The 24,488-nt window shown below is 46.1% G+C and overlaps 1 protein-coding gene across 3 annotated transcripts in view; it reads right to left on the reverse strand.

Annotated features, from left to right (window-relative positions):
• The window catches only part of KCTD15 (potassium channel tetramerization domain containing 15), a 42,125-nt gene that overhangs the window by 10,235 nt on the left and 7,402 nt on the right, over positions 1–24,488 (reverse strand). For all 3 annotated transcript variants that reach the window (XM_086757948.1, XM_086757949.1, XM_086757947.1), the window contains one exon: positions 4,516–4,660. In XM_086757948.1, the coding sequence (XP_086614074.1) occupies positions 4,516–4,660 (145 nt within the window). The remainder of the gene's footprint in view (positions 1–4,515; positions 4,661–24,488) is intronic.

Consider the following 24,488-nt stretch of genomic DNA (forward strand, 5'->3'; position numbering starts at 1 on the left):
ACTATAAAATAACATATTATTTGTAAGGCCAATCAACTGAATATGTGCTAAGAAAACTCAACAGTCAGACCCAGAAGAGGTGGTACAGCCATACAAAAACCAGTCCTTCATTTCTGACAGTAAAGAGAGGCGCAGCGCTCCTGAGGCTGGATGCAAAAGCCCATTACATTCACGGGAGGCTTTTCCACTGACTTCACTGGGCTTTGGACTAGACTGACAGTATCCTGAATCACGGCAGTCCAATGGTCCAGCACCCCCAGGCCAAAACAGTAATGCCATAAAGCAAACAAAACCAGGATCACGCCACCTCTGCCTCCCCCACAGCCAGCTCTTAGCCCACTGCATCAAATGCAGCTTGGTAGTGACTCCTGCTAACCACTGTTTGTCCTAAATAAACAAGATGATAGATTTTATGTTCTGATACTATTTTGTGATAAGGCAGTTGGTTTTCAGATGAAACAGCTCTTCTACTACTGTTCCCAGAATGATACGGCCACGCTTCAGATGGCCGTGTGGAAACCAGAGCTGTGCCGGAGCATCACGTGCTCTACAGCCTGTGCTTGGGCAGGTAACGGACTCGACACCTTGTGAAGTACACAACCTTCTCGGGCAGGTTTATACACCAGTGGGGTACTGGGCAGCTGCGACTGGACTGGAAGCGATGCCCAGCTCTGGATTGTCCACACAGGATGCTCAGGATGCCAGGTAATACTGACATCAGTATTTCCACCCTTGCACCGTTAACTGCCTAGCACAGTGGCAATGTGCACACTGCTTCACTGAAACTCAGCCTCCAAGTGGCCTGGTACGGCTTCTGTCCCAGGCGTACGCTGACAAATGCACACAGAGACTGCACCCTCTCTGAAAGGGAGACTGAAAGGGGAGATGGACAGTCCAGGCTCTGACTGTGCTGTAAAGTAGCACCAAATGCTTTCGTGGACTACCATGAGCCTTCGACTTCTCATGGCTGCTGTAGGAACTGGTGGAGAGCTTCTGTCAGGTTGCCTGGAAAAGGGAGCAGATAGCCAGGTGGGATGCACACAGCCTTTCTCCATCTACAACTCCTGGAGAGCATTTAGATCTTCCTGGGGAGGAGCTGGGAAGGGTGGCTGCAAGGCCAGCTGTGCGGCTGTCCGGGTATCGGTGCCAGCGAGTCAGTAAAGATCTGCTGACTGCAGGCAGAGACGGACAGCAGGGACTGTAAGACCAAGTCTCCCATGAACCCGATGCTGTGCTCTCAGTACGACAGAGCTCCTTCATTTTTGTACCCAATGCTGACTCTGGAACAGGCTGAAATGGCTCTTTCTGCCCATTTTTCACATGTTACTCTTTGTTTACGTGAAACAACAAATCTGTCATTCTGACTCAACCTTTTGTTATATTTTAGTGCTGTGAAGATCTGACTCCTGGCTACGAGAGCAAGTTGCTCACTTCTCGGACAACCGCACCCTTCGCTAAGGTCAGTTTGAGAGCACTTAAAATGAGATGCAAGCACACTAATTTTAAAATGGTATTAATAGATTAATAAATGAGCGTGCCAGCCTTGTGGTTCCGGTGCTAGAGCTGACCTCTATAATCCATAGGACATTCAGATGTCCTGTGCGTTTGTGCTCCTTTCCCTAAGATGGGGTAATGACGTACACATCACCTATGTCTATTTTTGTGTGGAGATCTCTAAGCAGGGAGTGAGTCTCAAATAACCAGGTCCTGGGTTTGCGTGAAGTTCTGTATTGGCATGGACGGGGACAGGCACTGCTCATAAATGTCCTGAGGAAACACCTCTGATGGTGGGGAGGGATCAAGGCAGAGAATATTTGGGCTGCAGAGGAGGGGCAGCTCCTGTACCAGCCACCCCATAACCAGGCAGCGTGGCGGACTGGGGGGTGCTGGCTCCATGCTCTGCTCAAGGACGTTTGTTGCTCAGGGTGGCAGGGCCCCACTCTGAACTGGGGCAGGAAGGAGCCGTAAGCAGCTCCGGGCTGCTTGCCATTGCCTTGCTCAGCACAGGGTGGCTGCGAAGGAGATCGGAGCCAGGCAACGCGTGGTAATTTCTCAGCATACTTCACGTGGCTTGAAATCCCCCAAACCCAGGAAAATTATATGAACTATTAGACTGCTGCTTTCAGTAGGGAGACCTGTCAGATACTAAAAACACTTTCAAGTTCTGGCTTATTAGTAGTTGGAAGTGTAATTAATATTCACTGTAAACACACCAGTCAGACTTGATAATAAAGAATCACTAGCCTAGGAACACATACCCCACTTTCTCTGCATTTCAGTGTTAACTTAGTCTGAAAACAACACTTAAATAGCAAACACAATAACGCCGGTGCGGTACTAACATTCCAAACTTTCCAAAATAACCATCTGAGCAGCAATTCAAGTTGAAAAGCAACTTGGCTAAACCTCGAGGCTAATAAACTGCTTGATTAAATTAAGGAGTAAAAACTAATAAATATTCAAAACACTTGATAATGCTTTGTTTGACATAAAGAACATTTAATGCAAGTCTCACTGGAAAACCTGTCAGGTTTTATACCTTAAATAGGGTTTTGCATTTAGAAACACCAAGTGATTCCATTTTCTGCCTTTGATTATTGTCTTCTGTCACTTTAATCATGCTGGTAAAATTACACTATTTCTGTGAAGTCAAATCCGTTTACAATGCAGTTTTAATATAGCTTTGCAGCACATTCTTCTATGCATTTTTATTTAGTTACTCCCTACCTAGCATTACTTTGCTTTGTTCTTCAGCCCTCATTAGCCTGGGGTTTGCTCTAAAGCTCTCCCAGGGAGGAACTAAATAAAATACAGTTAACCCTATGCAAAGAGATGGTCTGGAACAACGGACTGAGCCCGGGCACAGCGCCGGCTCTCCCAAGTCTCTCCCAGCCCCGCCAGCGGCTCGCTGCGCAGACAAGTCCTTGGCATCCACCGGCGCTCTCACCTCCAGGCTCTACCGAATCCTGCTGGTTTTGTTTCACAGCACCTCTGAAATGGGGATGCTGGTCGAGGCCATGATCAGCTCAAACTACATCTCTTCTACCCTTGCTTCTCATGCCTCCTTGTCCCACCAGATTGTCCAGAACGCTGCCGCTAAAGCATCTGTCTGGAATTTCACCTGCGCTGCTTCTCCATCCACGCCCGTTTACTTGATCCATCCTACAATCCACAGAACTGGGCTGGTCATTAGCTTCACTCCTGCCCGTGCGTTTTCTCTCATTTCTCTGTAAAAAAGCTTTTCTCACATCCACCCCTTTGTGCTCTGACTCCCACACTGCTTCACAGCACTCCAACACGCAGGCCAGCCTCCCCAACCTGCCCGCTGCTCCCCAGAACGACCAGTGCTCAGAACAGCCCTTCTGGGCTGGAGCTCCAGAACTGCCCATGAGCGCCCAAACTTCTCCCTGCCCTGGGACAAGATGCGTGCTCCCATCGCACAGCGCGCCTGCTCAACATTAACTGTAAACGCTCCCACACTGGGATCAAATACGATTGTACTCGTAACTTAGGCAAGAATGGCTGAGGAGCGGTTTGCAGCATGAAGATCAGCTGTACTCCAAAGCTGAAGCCACCACAGCAACCACAAATCTGGACTGACTCAGTAATGACTGGCCAAATTATCGTGCCTACCTAGTCCAACATGCAAAGTGAAATCTTACTGCACAGTGCAGGAACCTTCCTCTCCAGCAATGCTCCACGTCTTCTAACTCTGAGCAGATCCCTCTTGCCATCCCAGTTTATTCACCATTTCATCCTGGAGTTAGTGCTTTTGTGGAATCTTACGATCTACAGTTTGGACACTTTTGTCTTCTGATTTTCATGCATAAGGATGACAGTGTTTTAAGTTTTGTAAGTGCAAAGCCAAATAAACAAGGCTAGGAAGAGCGCGTTTAAACCATCAGGATTTGCAAAGCAACAACCAGCACCATTATTTCTTAGAAAACATGTATTGCTCCTTAAAAAGCCCTTAGTAAATTCCATCTCCCAAGAATATTTTGAGGTTGATAAATTGTGTAAAAGATTACTTCCTCAAATCAAAGTATCTGCATTGGTTATATCTAACACAAATCTTCATGGGCTTGTTTAAGGCTGTTTCTTTTTTATACCAACAAGAAAAAGATTTATACAATTTAAGTTCTCTAAGTATCAAATTTAAAATATTTATTTCAGATTCTGAGCATTAAACCCTGGTAAGTGCTAGTTGCTGATGTTGCTTCTTAATTGTTGTTATACCTTGATAAATAAGACAAAAATGTGAGAAAATACAATTAGTTTAGAAAAACTGATTTAGCCGTAAGCGTCATCGTTTAACTTTTTATGGTATCCATGACAACCATTGGTCCATTTATTAAATAATAGCATCCCTGGTGAAATACACAAGTACTCAAAATCCTAACAATAAACAGCAACATTTAGTTATGTGTGTTTAGGTCAAGCGCACAAACCAACCTGCACCAAAACAAATGACAGAAAGGGAGTTAAAAATGGATTGCAGACTATAGCTTTCCTTACCTTAAAGTCATCTGGGAGCAGTAGCTTAGATGTCCTTAGGAAGCTTAATATATATCTGAAAATTTCACCATCTCGATCAATGAAATAATGTTGCTTTAAACTGTCCAAGACAATAGGCTCTGTGCCATTAAAGAGACGACTTATCCTGAAAAAAGAAAAGAAAAAGATATGGGCAAAAGAGACCAAAAAAATCTCATTACACCCTCAGGGCTTAAGAACATCCAGCCAATTTAGTTGCATCAATTCAATGTGCATAAGGTAACGCAGTACCTTAATTTGGTGACAAACAAGTGCGCAGCGACAGATGCCTCAGACACGTGTGCACACCCGCAAGCTCACACACACGAAGGACGTGTGCACATGCAGACACAGGCGTGCGCACCAGCAGTGAGAGCCCAGCAGCTGCCCTGGCGCTAAGCTTGCGCTATCCCAAATCAGGGCTGTAAATTAGGCCCCTGACCCCAACAAGGATAGTGCCTATGAAGCGCTGCTCACCCCCGGCTGGCAGAGTGATTTTGGTGAGAACATGCATCACCGGCTCCCCGTCCACCATGTCCTGCTAACGGAGAACCGAATGGTTACTCGGAGATGGGCTCCTGGCCATGAGCTTTTCCTCCAGCTTGGCTGTCTTTTTGATGAAACGCCATCAAAGCCTTTCCGTGCTAGAGCAGAGGCTGTCCATACACCGAGATGAGCTGTATGGACCTCTCAGTGCTGGGTAAGTGGCCATCCAATGCTGAATGTTTTGGTAAACCAGCAACCAATGCTCTGTGCAGCATCTGCAGCGCTGCCTGTGGGACCACAGTCCCACCACCAGTAGTCCTGGGGATCAGAGGCTGGCAGAAGAAAGCAACGTGGCAAATCTTCCGTGAACAAAGAAAAGAAAGCGAGACCTATGAGACCAGGGCATCAGCTGGTTACAGGACCAAAATACCACATCAGCTACATCACTCCAGCTTTCTCCACGTCCTGAGCAGCATGCTCTGCTGAAAACAAACCGGGCATCTGCCTGGCTGCCATTCCTCCCGCCTCTCCCCTCCGAACGCCTGGCTTCTCTCAGAATGCTTTGTCTGCCCATGAGAAATAACCCAGCTGAATATATGTTCTTGAAAGGAAAATCGCAGGAGACAGACAGCAACGATCTATTAAGTAATTGAGTCCATCTCTCTGACAGCGCAGCATTGTTCCCAACTGCAGAGTGTCTCGCGTTTCAAAGTCGAGTCTTAAATAACCCTGCCAGTGAGCAGGACTCCATTTCCCAGAGAGGCCATGCTGCAGTCTCCTGGATTTCACTGTTGAGCCACACCTTCGCCTCAGCAATTGCCCCGTGTCCCTCGCTGTGACCAGTGCAGGGCTTTCCCCTGCCGCAGATAACAAGCTCACCAAACCCTGCCAAAGGCACTGCCCAGCACCGCTGCCAAATGCCGCAGCCGCAGCCTCACCGCCTCTCTCCTTCCAGCATCACCACCCCACCGCAAGCTTTCTGGCCCAGCAGCGATGGGAGTCGATGTGAGAGACCACAGCCTGGCTGGGGAAGGCGCGTGCCCACCCTGGCCATGGGAAAGGGCAGGTTTGCGCCCCCGCCGCCACTGCCCGCTGCGCTGGTGCTTCCGGCTGCGCCCCAGGCCGCTTGCTTTGGGTTGTGGACCCATGCAACACGGTGAGATGTGCTCTCCACGGCTGCATCTCGGTCTGATCTTCTAACTTGCTAATTTAGTTGCAAATTTAATTAACATGCCATTTATTTCTAAATTAACAGTGGAGATATTAAATAAAACTGGACTTAGCAAGTCCCCACTGAATTCAGCTAAAAACCTTTCTGCTTTCTTAAGCAAGCTCCAGGTTTTACTGCCTGCTCTCATGTTCGTGTCAGCACTCAGCTAGTCTGAGTTACTTAGGAGAATAACCAAATGCTCCCCTAAACCCTAATTATAATACATTTACTGTTTTTCTTCACCCTCGTCTTTTCAACAGTATCAGAAAACACCATCCAGTTCATGCTGCAACATTTAATTTCTATAATCCCAAGATTCAGCAAGCCTCCAGTGATTATTTTCTTTTTCATTGTTATTTTAGGGCTATTTGCCTGAGACGGTTAAATATATTGCTTTGTACAGTGTTAAATTTTATTCCAGGAACCAGACAGTTAATTTATTTCCTTAGACGTGCACACGAGCCCGTGTGCTGTGCTGGGTTAGCCCGAAAGCAGAGGAAACACTGACAGAGCAGCTTAAGGCTCAGTTTGGTACATTTACTGAGTTAGTCTGTGTGGCTATGGAAAGTTTTGAGATCTCACACCTAAATTAGCTGGGCTGTGGCTTAAACCTCCTCCCCTTCGCTGCCCTTTCTCTGTGAAGCCTGCAAAAGCAACACACCAGCTGCTGTTGGGCTCCACCGCCTGTATGGGGGAAGGTTTGCCAACGACGACAGGGCACAGGGAAGAGAGGGTACAAAATTTTAATGGGCTGCTCTTTAATGTAGTGAAGCATTTTTTTTGGCAATGAAAACAAAACATGAATTTTGAGGCCTCTGTGGAGTGCCCTGAGCTGTATTTCTTCACCAGCAAAGTTACTGCTGGGGAAAGAAACTTGCAGAGTGTTGAAAGACTTAACTGCCACCCCAAAAACAGAGTGATGAATAGTTTAAGGATTTATTTGACATTTTAGGGGGCTGCTGTGTTCCAAGAACCAACTTCACTGCAGCATGTTGTAACGCTGAGTCTGGAAAGCACTCCTCCTTCTCCCTTCTCACCAGTAACCATACCTGTAGAAAGTCCATCAGAAAATTCAACGCTGTGAGAGCACAATGTGAACTCACATTCCAGCTTTGAGAGGAAAATTCGCCTGACAGGGTTGCTCATCATATGTGAAGCCATGGAAAAGAGCACTGTGACTGGGGGCAGCTCCACAAGCCCCACCACGACCCGATGTGCTCAGTGGATGGGTCTTGGGTGGCCAGAAAGAAGTGCAGCGTGCAGAAGCATGGAAGCAAAATGCAGACAGGCTGTCAGAGCCCACAAGTCAGCGAGCACAAGGGGATGGGAATGGTTTTGCACTGTACAAACTTGTTGATGTTCAATCAGAAATTAGGTATCAGTCCGGCTGGCGGCCTCTTGGATCCTACAGCGATGGGTGAGTCTGAGCAATGAACGCTTCTTCAGCATGCCCACCTTTTGCAAGAGATGCTTCACTTTCTAATTTTAAAACACTCTTAAAATTTCTGTCCAAGATTTAATTTCCAGACAGGGAACGGACTAAGCCAAGTAGTTGTAAGCCCAAAGATGGCAAGCTTGCCTTTCCATTACCTCCACCTCCCTGGCCAGGTCCCGCTATGCTCACACCATCTTCCCAGCCCACGGCTCTTCCCAACCTTCAGTTTCTCCTCCTCCACTGCTCCTGCCCTCCCAGCCACGGGGCCTTCCTTACCACCGGGCCGCTGCTCCACAGCGCTGCCCGCCCTGACCCTTGCAGGCCCCCTGTTCCCAGCCACCACTGCATCGTGTCCCTGCGGAACAGAGCCACAACCAGGCTGGCATCTGGCCTCCAGCTTAGCGGATCTCACTGGCACCTCCAGCCCCGGCTGGATGCTCTTCCCTGCTCCTCCCAGCATCCAGAACACAACCTGTTGATCCTCCTTCTACAGTTTCTTTGGGCTTCTGTTGTTTCTGCTAAAGGCTTTTACATTTTCAATAATGTTTCGCCAAAACGCCAACGGGCAAGTTTCTAGCTTTGTACCAATTTTACTATGATATTAAGACCTCCTTTTATTAGATTAAAAACAAACAATGCAGCCAGCCAACCCACAAGGACAAGAGTGCCAGTAAATTCTTTTCTTACTTTCTTGGACAGGGAAGGAAGCTGCGTGCAAGTACCTACAGACAGCTGCTGATACCCACACCCTCCGTAACACTTGCAACCAATCTTCCACCACGCAAGGTCCCTGCAGCGCCTGTGGAGATGGGAGCACGGAGGGGGCCCGCAGGACAGTGACTCCAGCCCCCAGCCTGGCAGGACACCATCTCTTTCATAAACTCACCCAACTCCATCTCAGAAGCAGCCATGGCTTTTTGCACCCAGCTCCCTCTGGAGCACCCTTGGTCTTTCTGAGATCATCACCGAGCACAGTCAGGGCTCTGCACAGCACACACCCACTGCTGAGGCGTTTAACGGCACCTTGGGACAAGAAAGCCTTTGGGGTGGGAACGGTTGCTTTCTGGTTTGGGGCCAGTTTAGCCATTTTCCTGACAGCTCTCTTTTTGAACAGGAAACTGAAGTTCGTTCTTAATAAATCTGCCTCCTGAGGCTTTAAGAGGAGCACCCAGTATTGTGGGACGATGAGGAGCCGGGGTTGTGGCAAGCACCAGCAGAGCCCTCTGCTCCTGAGCCCTGCTGCTGGGGGGGCTGCTGCGGTCCCGTCCCCCCGTGCACGCGCCCAGCCAGCAAAGTGACACTGCGTGAGTAAAACTATCACAACACTGCACTAAAAGTATTAATTTAAGTAATTACATGATTAATATTTAACTGTTCAGTGATATTTTTGTCATTCATAATTTAGCTGTTTACATTTATTAAAAATTGATTCTGTAGACACTTTTTCTGCCCAATGTCAAATCAGCAGGGAGCGCACATTTCAGCAAACTGTCATTAAAACGTGTCTGTCTCCTGGTTTTATGGGAGGAGAGGGGAAGAAGAGAGAAATGCCTGGCCCTGGGTCCTGCAAGCGCGCGGGTCTGTGCTCCGCTGGGTGCCCTCTGCTGTACCTGCCACTCCTCCTGTTCCACTCAGCGCAAACGCACAGCAAAGCCGACACGAGCTCTGCAGCTCTCCCTGGGTTTTGTACGGCGGCTGTCACTTGGGCTTGGCTGCTGGGCCTTGCTGCGGAGCTGGAGGAGGAGGCGGTTATGGGAGACGCCGCAGAGAGGAGGAAGAGGGTTGTTTAGAGCCGGGACACGGAGTGTGACCTGACGCTGCCCCGCGGGACATGTTAGCAAAGCATCCCAGGTGTACGAGCGGAGTCCAGACATTGCTGCTAAGCACAAACAGAGCTGCTTATCTCTTAAATATTTGCTCAAGGTGGGCAGGATAGATACTGTTATCCGCCCGGGAGAGAAAGAATGCTGTAAATTGGAGCAGAGGTGCACGAGAGACCGGAGTGCTTTACACTGTGTCTGGCACCGCTACCCATGCAGCTCTGTCTGTCACAAGCCTGCTGCTTGTCCCGTCACAAGAAAGCAACTGCTGGAAGAGAACAGTGGGAAGCGGCTGGAACAGCAGCACCTTACCCAACGCCGGCGTGGCGGGAGCCAGCTCTCTGCTAGCACTGCTACACCCCAGCCGCAGCAGCACGGTCTGGGGCGGACAGTGGACAGGGCTGCTGGATCTTTACGGTAGTGTTTTTTGCATTTCCATTATTTTTACTGTAAAACTGACTGGGTTTGTGCACAAGTTCCCAGCAAACTGTAACAAAGAAAGCACCTGCAGCCACTTTCCCCAGGGAGGTATGTTAAAACACCCAACTCGTCCGAAAAGCTGGCAGGGCTGGCCAGAGGAGGACTGGGATAACCCAGCTGAGCAGCAAACAGGTGTCTTCTGCCTTGTGGCCTGATGGTTGTTATGAGGGAGAGACGTGAAAACGTTGTCTCTGCCAGGACACATGCCCCCTCATGCCCCGTACAGCGAGGAACGTGGCTAAAGGTTGCATCTGGCTGCAGTAGGTCTTCTGATCTGCCTCAACTTAAAACAGCAGCTGTAATTAGTGTGAAAGTCCATAAACAAAGCTGTGTTGTATGGTTACACCACACCTTCACACCCTGCTACCTGACCGGTGACTGTAAGCCCTGCTCCAGTCATGGGAAAACAGCGCTAAGGAGAGGCAGCGTCTGCAGCGTGGGTCTGTGCACACGCGACCTGGCTGTGTACGTCCAGAAACTGTGTGCGGGCTTCGCCCTTACGGCTCTGCCACAGTTCCCAGTCTAGTCAAAGCGCACATCTTGACCACCTTGGATTGCTTCAGGTGTACGCTTGGCCTGGAGGGTGTTTCAGCTGGGAAAAATCTTGTTTTAAGCATGTTTTAAATCTTTTATTTCTACAGGGATGGGAAAAACTTTGTGTAGGGGAGAGTCTGAGTCTTAAATTGGGGGTATAAACTGCTGCCCTGCAAACTATGAAATCCAAGCAGCCACATGTGCTTTGGGGCCGGTTCACGTGCCTGAAGACACAGAGAGGTGCCCCAAAGTGGGTTTCTGGCTTAAATAAGCCCAGATCAGGTACAGGCTTCCAGTCCCAAATGGAGCGCAGGCGTGAGCCTGCAGTGTTAGGCAGGTCACTGCTCCACGCGTGCTCAAGCCACCCCCACCACTGACTCCTTCTCCCATCACTCCTACGAGACCGGGGTGAGCACCCGTGTTTCAGCAGGGCAGCCTCAGACACCAGCGTCCTACAGGCACTGCTGGGTGCCATACAGGCACTGCTCAGCCCCAAACCCTTCAGTCCTGGCGCCACAAGTGAGCAACTGCAGATATTCAAGTACAAAACTGACTTGGGGGGAGCAAATGGAGATACTAAAGCCTGTAACCTCCAAACCTCCCTCTCAATTTTTAACAAGAAAAGAGCATCAAGCAGTACAGTCTGATCCCAGCAGAGGGATGGAGGAGGTAAGTCACAAGGTAACAGGTTTATCAATCTCCAGTTCCTATAACCTTCTGTTCCTGCTGATCCTGGAATGCCATAGGAGTTTTTTGAGCCATATGCTCACTTTGCAGTGCTTTTGAGAGATATTACACTCATTAACTATTAAGTACCTGAAGGAAGTGCAGGATCTACTACCTAGATTTAATACTTCATATTTTGCTGTTCAGGCTAGAATTCCTAGTTTTGCCGTAGATCAGAGCTAGTCTATACAGTATCAACATGTATTTTTAAAAGTCAATAATCCAGAAAGAACATTGTCATCTACCATGCAGAATCATGTAATTTTTGTAAAACAAAGGCATGGACAATTGTTTTCCATTTTCTGTTACTATCAATTAAAGTCCACTGAACTGGAAATTACCTATGATTTTTTGAAACAACATAAAGTGTTCATGAAAAGGATAAGAGATCTTACAGCTCTTTCTTTTCCACCTGTTGCTAACAGCCTGTCTCCACACTTAATACACTTTGCTGGGTGACTCTGATACATAATTTCATGAAAATATGTACGTATTTTTACATTTTGATACATGACACATTTTTTAGTTTCTAGAGACACTATTGCCTATACATAAATTAGCAGGTAAGACAAGAAATTGGAAACACTAATCCCAGGCAGAGAAGCCAGTGCCTTGTCCCGCATTAAAAAATTCTCTTGTAGTCAAGAGCCACCCTGGTCCTGCATCTGTGTGGCCAAGCATCCCATCAGGTCTTGAGGGAGGAGGAGGAGAAGTGGTCAAACAATTACAATGAGCAGAACAGTGACTAAGGGAACCGAGGATCCCATGTGCTTTCCTTTCCAGCTTTTTCATTCCCACCAGGTTTACAAGGGTATTAACCCTAAGCCCTTTACCTTATTGGGATACTGGGATTAGGCCCATCAGCACTGGCCACTCATCCCAAATTTATTAGCAGCATGTTTGTTCCCTGGGGCCCTGCTTCTGCCACTCGTCTCGCAGGGAGTCAGGAGCAAAGCACTGCTTAGCCATGAGTAATGGTGGCAGAATTCAGCCCTCCATGAGGCTAATAATTTTATTTTGCCTTATTAAAATAGCGTTTGTATATTTTAGTGTGTTATTTCAACAGCTATAAAAAGACTTCACTAAACAAACAGTTTCTAGTATGTTAATTGCTGTACTACGAATCCTTTCATTGCATCTGGCGTACAACCACATGTATAGGCAGCGTACGTAGACACATACAGACAGAACAGCACTCGTTTGCCATGCACATCAGCATCCTGCCACATTTATGTACATCTTCAGTCACAAAATGCATTTGCTGTGCTTAACAAGAAAAAACATAACTTTGAAATACAGCTAGAATTTGCATTTCGCCATTAGAAGTTCCCTACGTATCACTGCCATGGCTTGTTCATCCTTTGTAACAGGGGCAGCGATAAACAGCCTCCCATTACTTTTTGATGCTTAACCGTACTGTTTGCGCTCATTTGGCCTGGTGGAGCTGCTCTGGAGTAACCATGACCAGAAGAGACGCCTGGACCACGGCGGGTGTGTAGGTGCACAGCAGCCCAGCGCAAGCGGAGAGGCTGCAGTTACTGTAGTTCAAGACAGGCCAGTTCTGCCACCCCTGTTCCCAACACCCGCCAACTGCTGGGGGAGGGCGAGAAGGGCAGAGTCTGGCTGACTTGCACATTTTTAAGACAAGTAACCAAATAATACTACAATATAATACGAACCCTCAAAACACAGAACTTGTTAGCGGTATCAGCTGAAAATCACCCTTTCGGTGAAATATGCCAAAGCCCAGGTAACTGCACAGAAGTTCACACACTGTAGGTAACACCAATCTGTGTGGGAATTCCTCCCTTCACGTTAAATTGGGGACTTACACCTGAAGTTTAAGCAACACGTTAGCTGGATTTCCAGTACTATCATTTTTTCCACTATAACGTCCTGGTTACTTTTGCTCTTCTTTTACTTCATTCTAACTGAACTTTTGCCTAAATAGTTGATGAAGATGAAAAACAATAATATAAATGTATATTGCTATTGTATTCTATTTTTATCATGCCATTGCTGCTGCTGCTCTGATCTGAGCCCTGCAAGGGTTCTTGGCCTTTCACCTTTTCTCAACAGAGAATTTACACTAAATTTTGGCCATGAAAATCAATGCAGGAACAAAAATTCTTTCATTTAAAACAAGCTCCCAAACTAGCATCTTAGTTTCCCAGAGCATTCCCTAGTTTCCCAAAGGTCCCTATCCTGCAAGAACCACATTTCATTTCAAACTCTGTGGGAGTTGCGGGCACTCAACAGAATTAAGTTGTTAATACATGAGAAGATGCACAATTCAAATAAAACATTCCTGTCCCTACAAGCCTTTTCTTGCTATTCCTTTAACCATCCCTTCCCCCTAAATCATGGTGCTATGAGGGGCCTCATGAGAACAGGGTTGCACAAAATGCCAGCTCTCTTGCTCCTCACATATTCGCTGCAACTTCAAGTGGGAGCTAACTCAGTATTTTTACTAAGATTTTCAAATCTGACTAGATCTGGACATTACTTCCATTACCATCACCCTTGTTCAACTGGGCATGTTGGGAGGCTGGAAAACATGCAGGCACTAGTTATATTTTAATATAAATGGGCTAAATCCTCGCTCATTGAAGTCAGGAGCGAAACTCCCACTGGCACTCAGTGAAGGCAAGGAAAATTTCAAATGTAACTCATTTACCTTTCAGGGTGCGAGTCTGGCCCTCTGCATCCTTTGCATGTGTGGGCGCTGTGAAACCAGTACGTTTCAGTACACAGCAGCAGAAAGAGGGACGGATACTCGAGTGCTGCACAACCTTTTACAGAGTGTAAACAATGACAGCTAACACATTTACTTTGATACCTGCACCTCAGAAAACAGCTAGAATATTTAATCTGCTTGAGCCACTGCCCTTTACTTTTGATCCTAGACATACAAAAGCTGAGCAGCTTCTGCTAAGAATTCTTTTATTTATTTCCAGATCCACAGAAAAAAGCTCCAAGACGCAGACTGCCCATGACTGCAGCACCACAGTGCCTGGGATGAGCAGGAACACCAGGCGACCCTCGGCGCCCACGCCTGCCTCCGCTGCATCGGGACACTGCACTGCTGCGAACAGGAACGACACCAGCCTCGCTGGGTAGCGATGAATTAGCTTTCTGCTTAGAAGAAACTGCCCACGCTGCCTGGGCAGATCATTAGTATGCCAATTCACTAAACTGGTAAAGCTCTTCTGTTGCTGAGAATAATATGGGAAAAAAAAAAAGGCGTATCTTCCATTCTTAATCTATTTCCTTTTCCTGCAGCCCATCCTTCTGTCCTCCAGTGAGTAAACTACACCAATTTTGCCCACTCCCAGAGTGTAACACTGCTGCAATCATACTACTGTACAGCTCCGGTATGGCTCACACCACCACTGGCTCTGGCACAAAGACACCGCGGGAGATACCGGCAGGCTGTGACTGGTTATAGTTCTCTACAAGCACGTATGTGATTGGGAAGCCGCACTCCGTTGTCTCTATCTGTATTTTTGTTACCACACTCAAAATGATGAATGATGCTCCTGTTTATTCTTACACTTGTTCAAGCTGTACCCAACATATTTTTCCTGGCTGTTCACTTAAAGAAACTGACTACATCAAGAACAATTTGTTAAAAAGCTATTTTGAAAGGAAAACAGCGACCAAAGCCCTTATATCCACACCAAGCAGAAAGACTTGTGTAACAGTTTTTGCTGGTGAGCCCGAGCCGTTGGCAGACGAAAGGCAGAACCAAAGAGGAATTTCCAGTGAGTTTTTTGTTACTGCAGCCAGGCAAGAGCAGGGGCAGAGAGGAAATGACCTGCCGACACGTCTGCTGTGACGAGCCCAGCTCTGCAGCCACGTTCCCAAAAAAAGGGGGAGCCCCTGTCTAGGGGCTATGGAGAAGGAACCCACACCCAGAAAGGAGACAGCAATACACTTGCTGCACAGAGGACACTTGTCTTACAGAACTAAGCTTGGCAAAAACTTTAAAATAATAAGAAAACTACTAACTGTTGGATTCTGATGAGATACTGAAAGCTGAACCTGGCTTTTTTATGTGACTGCAAGATACTCATTCTTAAATACAATACTACGGTCACGGGTTTGATTCTGGTCCCAGTGAAGTCAAGGCCAAAACATCCTTTGATGTAATTGAAAGCAGAAGCAGGCCCCCGCTTTAACTCTTGTGTCTGCAAACAGAATAACTGGATGTGAACAGAAGAGGAAATATGTTTGGAACTGGTTATGAATTCATGTGTGATTTTTTTTTTCCCCTCTCTGTAAGATTAAAAAGCAGTCATTGAATTTTTTTCTCATTCAACAGCAGTGTTAAATACTACTGGCCCAAATTCAGCCCTCATTCCCTCCCAGACAACCCCAGCACAAGCAGAAGACCCAGCTTCTCTACTGTCATCTACCAGTTCCCATGAAGTTCCACTAGCCAAGTTTGTCCATGAAATTGTATGTAAGTTTTGCAACAGCAGAATTTAGGCAGCAGTCTCCTGGAAGACACACCACATTCCTCACATGCCAAAGCTGCGGCCTTTGGTGCAAATCGCATTGGTACAACTTGTTGGCATAACACGGTATGACACCAGAAAAGGTAAAAAGAGTCCCCGGTTTTCACTGTCCGCTTTCTCAAGAGAGAAATTTGCTGCTGCAAAAGCTTCTACCAGATCTAAACGGATTACCTGCAGCACTGGTAGCATCTGCACTCCATTAGGAGAGAGGCGTAACGGGAGCCTGCCCTTTGGACTGGGATTCCTTCCGCATTTCAGCTTTATGCTGCAAATCTCAGTTTCCAATGCTTGCCAACTGATCCCTTCTGAGTCTGACCAAGAGTAACGGTGCAAATGCTGCATAATAGCTTCCCAGCATCCACGCGCAGGACTCCTTTCAGGTTTTGCTTTATCTGGTCCTCAGCAGATAAAAAAGCAGCAATTTAGCCTTTGAACACACACCATACTACAGTAGAGTGAAATCAACACAGTACAGGTGAACACTGGAATATTTCTGCTCAGCCTGTCTCTCCTAGTGCCCAGCTCTGACAGGCAGGCAGTCGTCAGCGACTGCAGCAACAAGGAATGCAACCATGCATGCATGTGAAGCTAATAGCCATCCTGCTTGGCAGAGTTTCAAGTGAAAGCAAAATAGGTAAAAACAAAAACCAAAACCCCTCTAAAATGTTTACAGGTGTCATTTATTTTTTAAGGCTCAAAAGACTAAAGTACTAATCACAGCAGATGAAGTGAAGGAGTAGGCAGTTTGGTGGACAGAGCACGGAGATATCCGTTCATCACTCTGGGGTTTATTCCACCTCTGCAGCTTCTCCCAGCTATCAAATCGGGCCAGGAGAGCCACCAACCTGGCCTAACTCTGTACCAATGGAGTTACACCAGGGATGAGAGTGATTGACAATACTTACCTATTTCAGTCACCAGATTATGCATTTAATGTTGGTACAGCACGAGGGAACAAGCTGATGTGCTGCACGGACCAGGTATATTCATCAACTTATTACATTTCATGTAACTGAGAAACTTAGCAAAGTCAATGTGGCTAGGAGCAGCCTGGGGCACGACCCGTTGTCAGCTACAGCCTGGCATCCACACCATCTTGTCACTCTGTGCTCGAGAGATCTAGCCTCCCTTACGCTTTCACGTACGAATCCCGTGTTTGCATGCTTCCATATTTCTTCTATTTAAATATGCACTTTGTTCTTAAAGATTTTATTAACCCATGAATAGATTAGTTCTGATTTCAGTTATACAGGTACAAATTGGGAGTGACTCCTTTAAAACCAGCAGAGTCACCTCTTTGGGAAGGCCTTCTGACAAGGAAAGGTCTGCACACACACACACACGCACAATGCTTTGTCTTCATTTGCCTGTGGGTTTTACACCTTCATGTTTCTGAGACCTAGTAGTGCGCACACCCAGCAGAAGCATCTTCCTACACTGTTCAGGTTCTTGTAACTCCTCTCCACACATCACATCAGCATATGTCCCTGGTGTGATTCCACAGAAGTCAACAGGGTTACGCTAAGGATTACTTTGTCCAGGTTTATTATTAGGGCAGTTTTATAAAAGAATAGGGCTTATTTTCTTTCCATTTATGCTTATGGTAAAACTCTCACTGACTTCACTGGAAAAGAGATTTAGCCCAACATACCAATATCCAAATCACCTCCATTTGTTTCCAAAAGTAGGCAAGGAATTAATAAGGTCCAATGTATTTTTAAATCTTAGATTTCATAAATGATCACAAGCATGTAGGTCACAATATATACACAGAACGACACCTACGACAACCACCAGTGGGATCATTAAAATAATGAAGTTAGGCCTAGAGACAAATTCATTTCATAACATGTTCCTTACAAAACAGATACCCCCTTGCTTCATAATCTGGGGAGTCTACTTTATAAACTTCCTAAGCAGCTCATGAAATATCCCCCCAAGCAGACCAGGCCTACTTGCCAGTGCAGAGTCTTTATAAATCAAGAGTTTATAAATCAAAAGACAAACACTAGTGACATGTATTCAAAGACCAAATATGAAGAGGTAACACCTCATCTGCTCCACCAGTATGGTGGTTAGCTGGGACCTCAGGACACGATTTCCAGTACAAAGCTACCGAATCCATATCTTTACATAACTCCGTCTCCATGCGATGAGGGAGCTGGGTACACAGCACACGAAGAAGCAATCAGTAAAGGAGATTCCCCTTTGCTTTAATGTAAAGCTGCTACAGCTGTGAAGCCGAGCACAGGTGCAGTACTTTTCACCATGCTCATCGGCAGGAAACAGCCTCCACTAGCAGCACATAAAAGGAGGAGACAGGCTGTTTTTACAGTATTGTATGGGAGTTGTTTCTCAGGGTGTGCTGCTAGTGCTTTTTATGTCACTACCTTGAAAAGGACTGCTGAAAAATACTTAAGTTCTGCTGCTGGTACTGAAGTGCTCTGGTAGGTGAGTGGTAAGCAAAAGTAGTAATGAAAGAAATAATGAAAGTACTTGACCAACTAACCTCAGAAACTGCTATAAGTATAGAGTGCTAAACATGAGAGGGGGGAAAAAAAGGTTAAATTTTTGGTCTCTTTGCCTGCTGGCTTGTATCTCTGAGTTTTAATAACCCAGGCTGGTTTTCAACCTGTCATAAGCAGGAAGGGTGGAAATTACTAATGTGCTAAGTGTAACTCAGCTACTATTACGTTATTATTACAGAAGAAAGGAAGAGCAGAAAAGGAGACAAGGTCAGCTGAGTTTTCCACCGAAGGTACTGAAGATGCTGTTCAACATTTGCTGTCTGGACTCCTCTCAGAGGCCGTAAGTGACATCCCTCCTGACCAGAGCCAGGCTGTGTGAGCTGCAAGGAGATGCCTGTTCTTCCTTTTGACTAGCTGAGCTGAGTAAGCTAGCAATAGGAATGTGCAGTTTTCTAAAATTCAGGTTTTTTGAGCAGCCTGTGCCAGGCATAGCAACACAGCCATAATTTTATTTCTATAAGTCAGATGCGTGTCATTTGTTATCTTCTCCTCTCCAGGACTAGCTTGTCTGAGCCCTCCTTGATGCTGTAATACCCATTTATGTGTAGAACTCCAAACAACCCAGGCTATAAATGTACACAGAGAAACAGTAATTTCTGAAAGTGTTTATCAGAGACTACCTAGGCAGTACTTTCTTGTATGTTTCATCAAATATTCCAATTAAACAAACAAATAAATCATTCATCAACAGGGCCCAATCTCAGCACCCAGTTACAGTTAAGATCTGTGCTCCCAGAGGGTAAACGCTGCTTTCTTCTCCAGAGCCTGCGGGCAGTCCCCGGGCAGTGGCTGTGCTGGGCACGGCAGTGGTTATGAAGTCCGGTAAGGAGTAAACACCTCTATCACAGCAGACAGCTCAGCTCTGTCGTGACTCCCCGTGACACGACATGAAAGTTAGTAGGAGATCCTGGAGAGGTGGACACAGAGAAGTCTGAAGAATCAGTTTCCATATACATTCCTTCCCTCCCCTCTCCCCAGGTCACTGGGGTGAAGGGTTAGGGTTACAGTGACTGTTCTTCACCACCAAAGCCACAGCTGCAGCTGTAGAACTACAGCCTTGGGTAATGCGGAGAAATCTGCTATCACGGTGTATTCCCATGGGCTCTGCCAGACCCTGAATCCAGGATTTTTTTCCCATTAGTGAAAGACAGACAGGGTATCTAACATCATCATTCCCAGCTGGGATTACATTCTTGTTACAGATTATTTTTATGTTCCATAGAGGCTAAGCCACGCACCCCTCTAGCACAACTTGTGCTTCTGGACCCAGGACTGGTACAACTCTTGCCGTAGCAGCTCCGGCCAGTCTGTCTGCAAGAGGAAACGGTTCCTCGCCTACACCCACTGTGTGTGCTCTGCCCCACTTGCTGCCCGGGAGCTGTGCTGGATGTGTCCCAGCAGCAACGCACGTCTGCCCATAGGAACTATTGCTTCACACCTTCCCCAGAGCTGATCGAAGCGCTGCATGGATGTGCGTGACCTCAGCCACGCAGCGCCCATACAAAACAGCAATACTTGGCTTTGCAGACGGGGAAGGACCGGTTCATTTTACACTATGTGATTCAGCAGCCTGGCAATGAAGAGTTCCTTTGCTTGTACCAGCTCCCACTCCAGTAAATGCAACATCCACAGGCAGACTCGGGGGAGACAGAGGATGTGAAGGGGAAAGGCTCTTTTCAAGGATTTTTTTTCCCCCGCCCCCCGCCGTGTGTTCTGCTGGTCAGAATTTCCTTGGAAACCAAAGAGAGATTTGCCCAGTCAACAACCAAATAAGAAAAATTCAAAAGATTTATCTCTAAATGGCAGGTGCATGAAATGAAACTGAAAATGATTTTAATCTCCATGAAAATTCTTATGTTAATTCAGAAAAGGCGCTGCATATAACCAAAACCTCTGTTTTTCAGCTCCTTTACTTGTTCTCATCTGCAGCAGACACCTGATCGCCTTAAACAGCGGCGGAGCCCTGGGGAGCCCTGGCAGGCGCACCCCACTCTGCAGAGCTGCCGTGCCCGTGCGCAGTGTCATTACGTGTGCGCAGTGCTTGTGCACTGTGCCCATAACCTGCATCTCTGAGCATCTGTAGCGTGCAGGAAAAACACTTGCTCCTGCCTCTTCAGGTGTTTTGCTTTAAAGTCTGTACGGTTTAAGTTCACAATACCTATTAAAATTAATGAGCTTTGCGCTGCAGCTCACTTGCAGGCGCGTTTTGTAGCACTTTGCCTGAATGTGGGCTGCTGGCTCCAACTCAGAAACTCTGTCTTTTGGGTAATAAACAACAGTTCATAGCCCCAGAGCGTCAGAGCCTGGCATCACCCCACAAATGGGGCACTCAACAACTGCCCCCAGTGGGAGGAGTGGTCCCTCATGAAGGGTGAAATGCACCATGGCAGCATGCTTGCGTACGTCCTTCACCGTGTGTAAAACAGCGTCGTTTAGCAGGTGTGCCGGGATGAGAGAGGGACTGAAAGCACCATACAGATGTGGGGTGGGTGAACAGCATGGAATGGTAGTGGCATGGAGAAGTCTGGGAGACACGTAAGTCAGAATGGACGCTACTGATGCCACAGTGGTGCAGGACTGCTGTGGCACGCGGCTGACAGGACGCTGTGCTGGCCCAGGAGAACCAACATCGCTTCTGCTCCAGACCAGGATCCTGCCCTTCAATGTGCTGTGCTTTCGCAGGCACCAACTACCTCTCGTTACGAACAAATCTGGTCTTCACTTCACTTAACCTGTCCGGAGTACAGGCCTTCTTTAAGGACTAATTTATACCATAACTGCCAGCATAGGGTAAGTGACAAAATTTGCTAATCAGATATTGTTTTCAGGCAATAACATCAATAACACAGAGATTTCATGGAAAATTAGCAAACAAGTTATTATAAGAGCAACACTGAATTGATCCTACACGAGAAAGAAATGTGAGCCTGTGCTGGTTTTCTTTGGAGGACAGAGAAGGGGGTGGTAAAGCCCAGGTGCCCCAAAAGCCGAGATGAGGACGTGTACTATGTTAGCACTGGCTCAGCATGCCTTGGGCCACGGGGTCAGAAATCTCCCTTTGCCTGAGGAGGAAGGGCTGGGAGCAGACAGGTCGCAAACACAGTGCGCTGCAGACTGTCAGGGGAGGCTTCCTGGGGTCTGCGCACCCACACTACTCCCATCTAGACGTCACTGCTTCAACTACAATTATTCCTGCTGGCTTTTGTCACATGACAACACCATAGAAAGCAGGAGCTTTTATAAATACATTTTGAACAAAAGAGTATACTAATCTTTAATAGAGGGTTATAGAACAAATACTAATTAACCAAGAATGTGAGGTAAATATATTTACCTTTTATAGCAGAACAACTCGCAAAGAGCTCACAGCAATTAGCTGAGTTAAAAATATTATTCAGGGCTGTGAAAAGGACAGGCTCCTGGTGAAAAATCTTATTCTGCTTTCTAACAGAAATTCAAAGTGGTATCAAAATTTCCAGTGAAATCGAGAAGCTGGGGCTTGCTGGGGTATACAGGGATTTGGAACTTCTACTTCTTTTCCACTTGACGTCAGCGAGACGTCTGCCACCAAGTTCACTGTCTCACTGCTTTGGATAAATACAATTTGCAACTCACTTTATAGATGTGCTAGAGCTTTTGCAGCCTTTACAATCTGCCATATAAATCCATATTCAAGTGTCAATGTGTGAAGGGGCCGCTTCAGAGGTCCTCTGGGTGAAAACACGGAAGGGAATTTCTAGAGGAAATGCTCTCAAAGATGAATAATTTGTCTAACTTAGACAGTTACTTTAGAAATAAGGCATTGATGGTAAAAAGTCACTAGACTGAATTCAACAGGGTAGCTATAGGAAGAGGGATTAATAATGTTGTTTCTGAGATAATTTCTGTGACCACCAGCATTACAGTGTTGGTGATCATTTCTTTTATATGTTTCCCATGTTTCCTTGCCTTTCACCCTCTGAAAGGTCAGCTTCCTTTCTTGTAAGGTGTTTATTTCAAAAAGCCAACTGGAAAGGTGTGCAAGAGTAGTGCATAAGGCAAGGGTGAGTGGTTTAGAAACCATCTTTGACAGTGGCTGTTTAACCCTCTTCTCCTTTGTCACATCAGTTGTGCGCTGCTCAAGTTTTCTCCTTTTTAGATGAGAGAATTTATGTAGCCCATAAAAACTTACTGGAAAGAGTGCGTCTATCCCCTTTAATGCCTAATCTGGCACCCTTTACTTATGCAAATTTAATCAACGGACAAATGCTCTTCTCACAGCAGCTGCACTAGTACAAACAACATCAAAGACATCGTCAAAGTTGCTCTGAAACAACTCTGGGATCACTGAAACGCAAGATCTGGCTTCCAACTTCACACCACCAGCCATTCACTCACGTGAGTAAGACTTCCAGAATCAGGTCCTTTCTGCCCCTGAACTAGCGCCAGCCACAGACCTTGGGAAGAGCCGAGAAGAGCCGGCCGAGTGGGCTGAGCACAGTCAATCCTAACAAATTACAATAAGAAATGTATCACACTGCCTGCTGTCAGGTGTAATTTATATCATACCAGAGGGGTGACTGGAGAGCAGGTATAGGCAGGAACTGGTCATACCTATACTTGCTCCTGCTGGGCCTGATCTGGCAAGCTGCTGAGAGCTCTTCCCTCCCACTGAAGTCGACGTCAACTGAGTTTGTTCAGGACCTAACAGGACTGGGCCTCCTCAAAAATACTATGGCAGGATAAACATGATTTGAAGAACTATTTTTTTTTCTGTTTCCCATTAGCATGTGATGTCTCTGTGTACGCATACCCTGACTGTATTTATACATACACTCACAACCTGTACATGTCCTCAAACATACATGTCCAGTGTGTACTACAAGCTAAAAGCCTACTTAGGATTTTGGAGCACAGAGAAAGAACTAGAGATTGTAACACAAAGAAACACAAAGTTTATTCCAATAGCTTTCAATTTTAGTAAGCACAAACTGCATTTTACGTGACTGGAGCTAAGATTTAGCAAAGCATTTCAGCATATGCTTACATCTTTTGCTGAAATACAATTACCAATTTGTTTAACTTCTTAGATTTGAACTTTTTAAGCTCATGCTCATACTAAAGAGCTTAATGTGTTATCCAAAAATAATCCAGAAAGCTCTGCATGTGGAAGAGTATGGCCATGCCGCTATATGTGGCCATGCCCATTATCTCTGAGCCCAAGCTAACAGTGCTCTGGCATAATTTCCAGATGTCCTGCTCAGAAAAGCTGTCTTCTACTCTGGCACCTGTAAGAGACCTGGGATTCCTCTCCCAGTCAGAGCACTGTGAAGACAACCTTGTGCCTTATGAAAGACACACACCAGGACAGTGAAGCACCGCCAGGAGCTCCAACCATCCCCACTGAGGTAACTGCAAGTACTTTGCCTTAACTGGGAATGAGAGCAGGCGGGTAACCAACTCAATGGCGGCTAACCAACCAAGTCTACTATGCAACACTGCAGGGGAAAAAAAAAAAAATTAAAACAGGAAAAAATAACAAATTAAGGTGTATCCTTCACCTGGCTTCATAATGTATGTAGCAGTATGTCCTACTTGGGATGCTGCTGAAGGGTTATCTTTTGCTATAAAAATATACATGGTTACTTTGTGATTTATAGGTCTCATCCTGTAAGCTCTCACTCCAGTGAGAACTGAAGTTTCAGCAGCTGAAAAAGCATTCAAGCCTTTTAAGACAACATAGTAATACAAAAGAAAGACAATACACACCAAAAGATCAGGCAGCACATGAGCTCTGTCAGTCACAGTTTTGTACTTTTAGTTAAACAAAGTACAAATTCTTAAGAAACACACGTTTGTTATTTAGCAAACGGGGAAAAAAAGGGTTTTCGATCAGTACTGTGTTCTCTTTAATAAAATCTGTGAATTCATGTATATTTCTCTAAAGCTTCCATAACTGAAGTTGTTATTAAGTAAGTCTGATATGGGGTATTTTTTAAAAATTGTGTCAGCGGTGATATTTTAAAATGTGCCAACAGACGTGCTACTCCATTAAAACTGCTGAATCTCCTCTGTATTTTTTAATACTATAAAGCATTTGTCTGCTTCTCTCTTAAATCTCTCCCCACTGAACAGATTTCTTCTCTACGACTAAAGTAATACCACAGAGACATCATTAAACAGACACTGTCCAGAAAAATCCTAACCATAAAATATAGGTATTTTAATAATTGTTTC

The sequence above is a fragment of the Chlamydotis macqueenii genome, chromosome 13 (genome assembly GCF_036417535.1).
Source record: "Chlamydotis macqueenii isolate bChlMac1 chromosome 13, bChlMac1.mat, whole genome shotgun sequence".
Taxonomy (NCBI): domain Eukaryota; kingdom Metazoa; phylum Chordata; class Aves; order Otidiformes; family Otididae; genus Chlamydotis; species Chlamydotis macqueenii.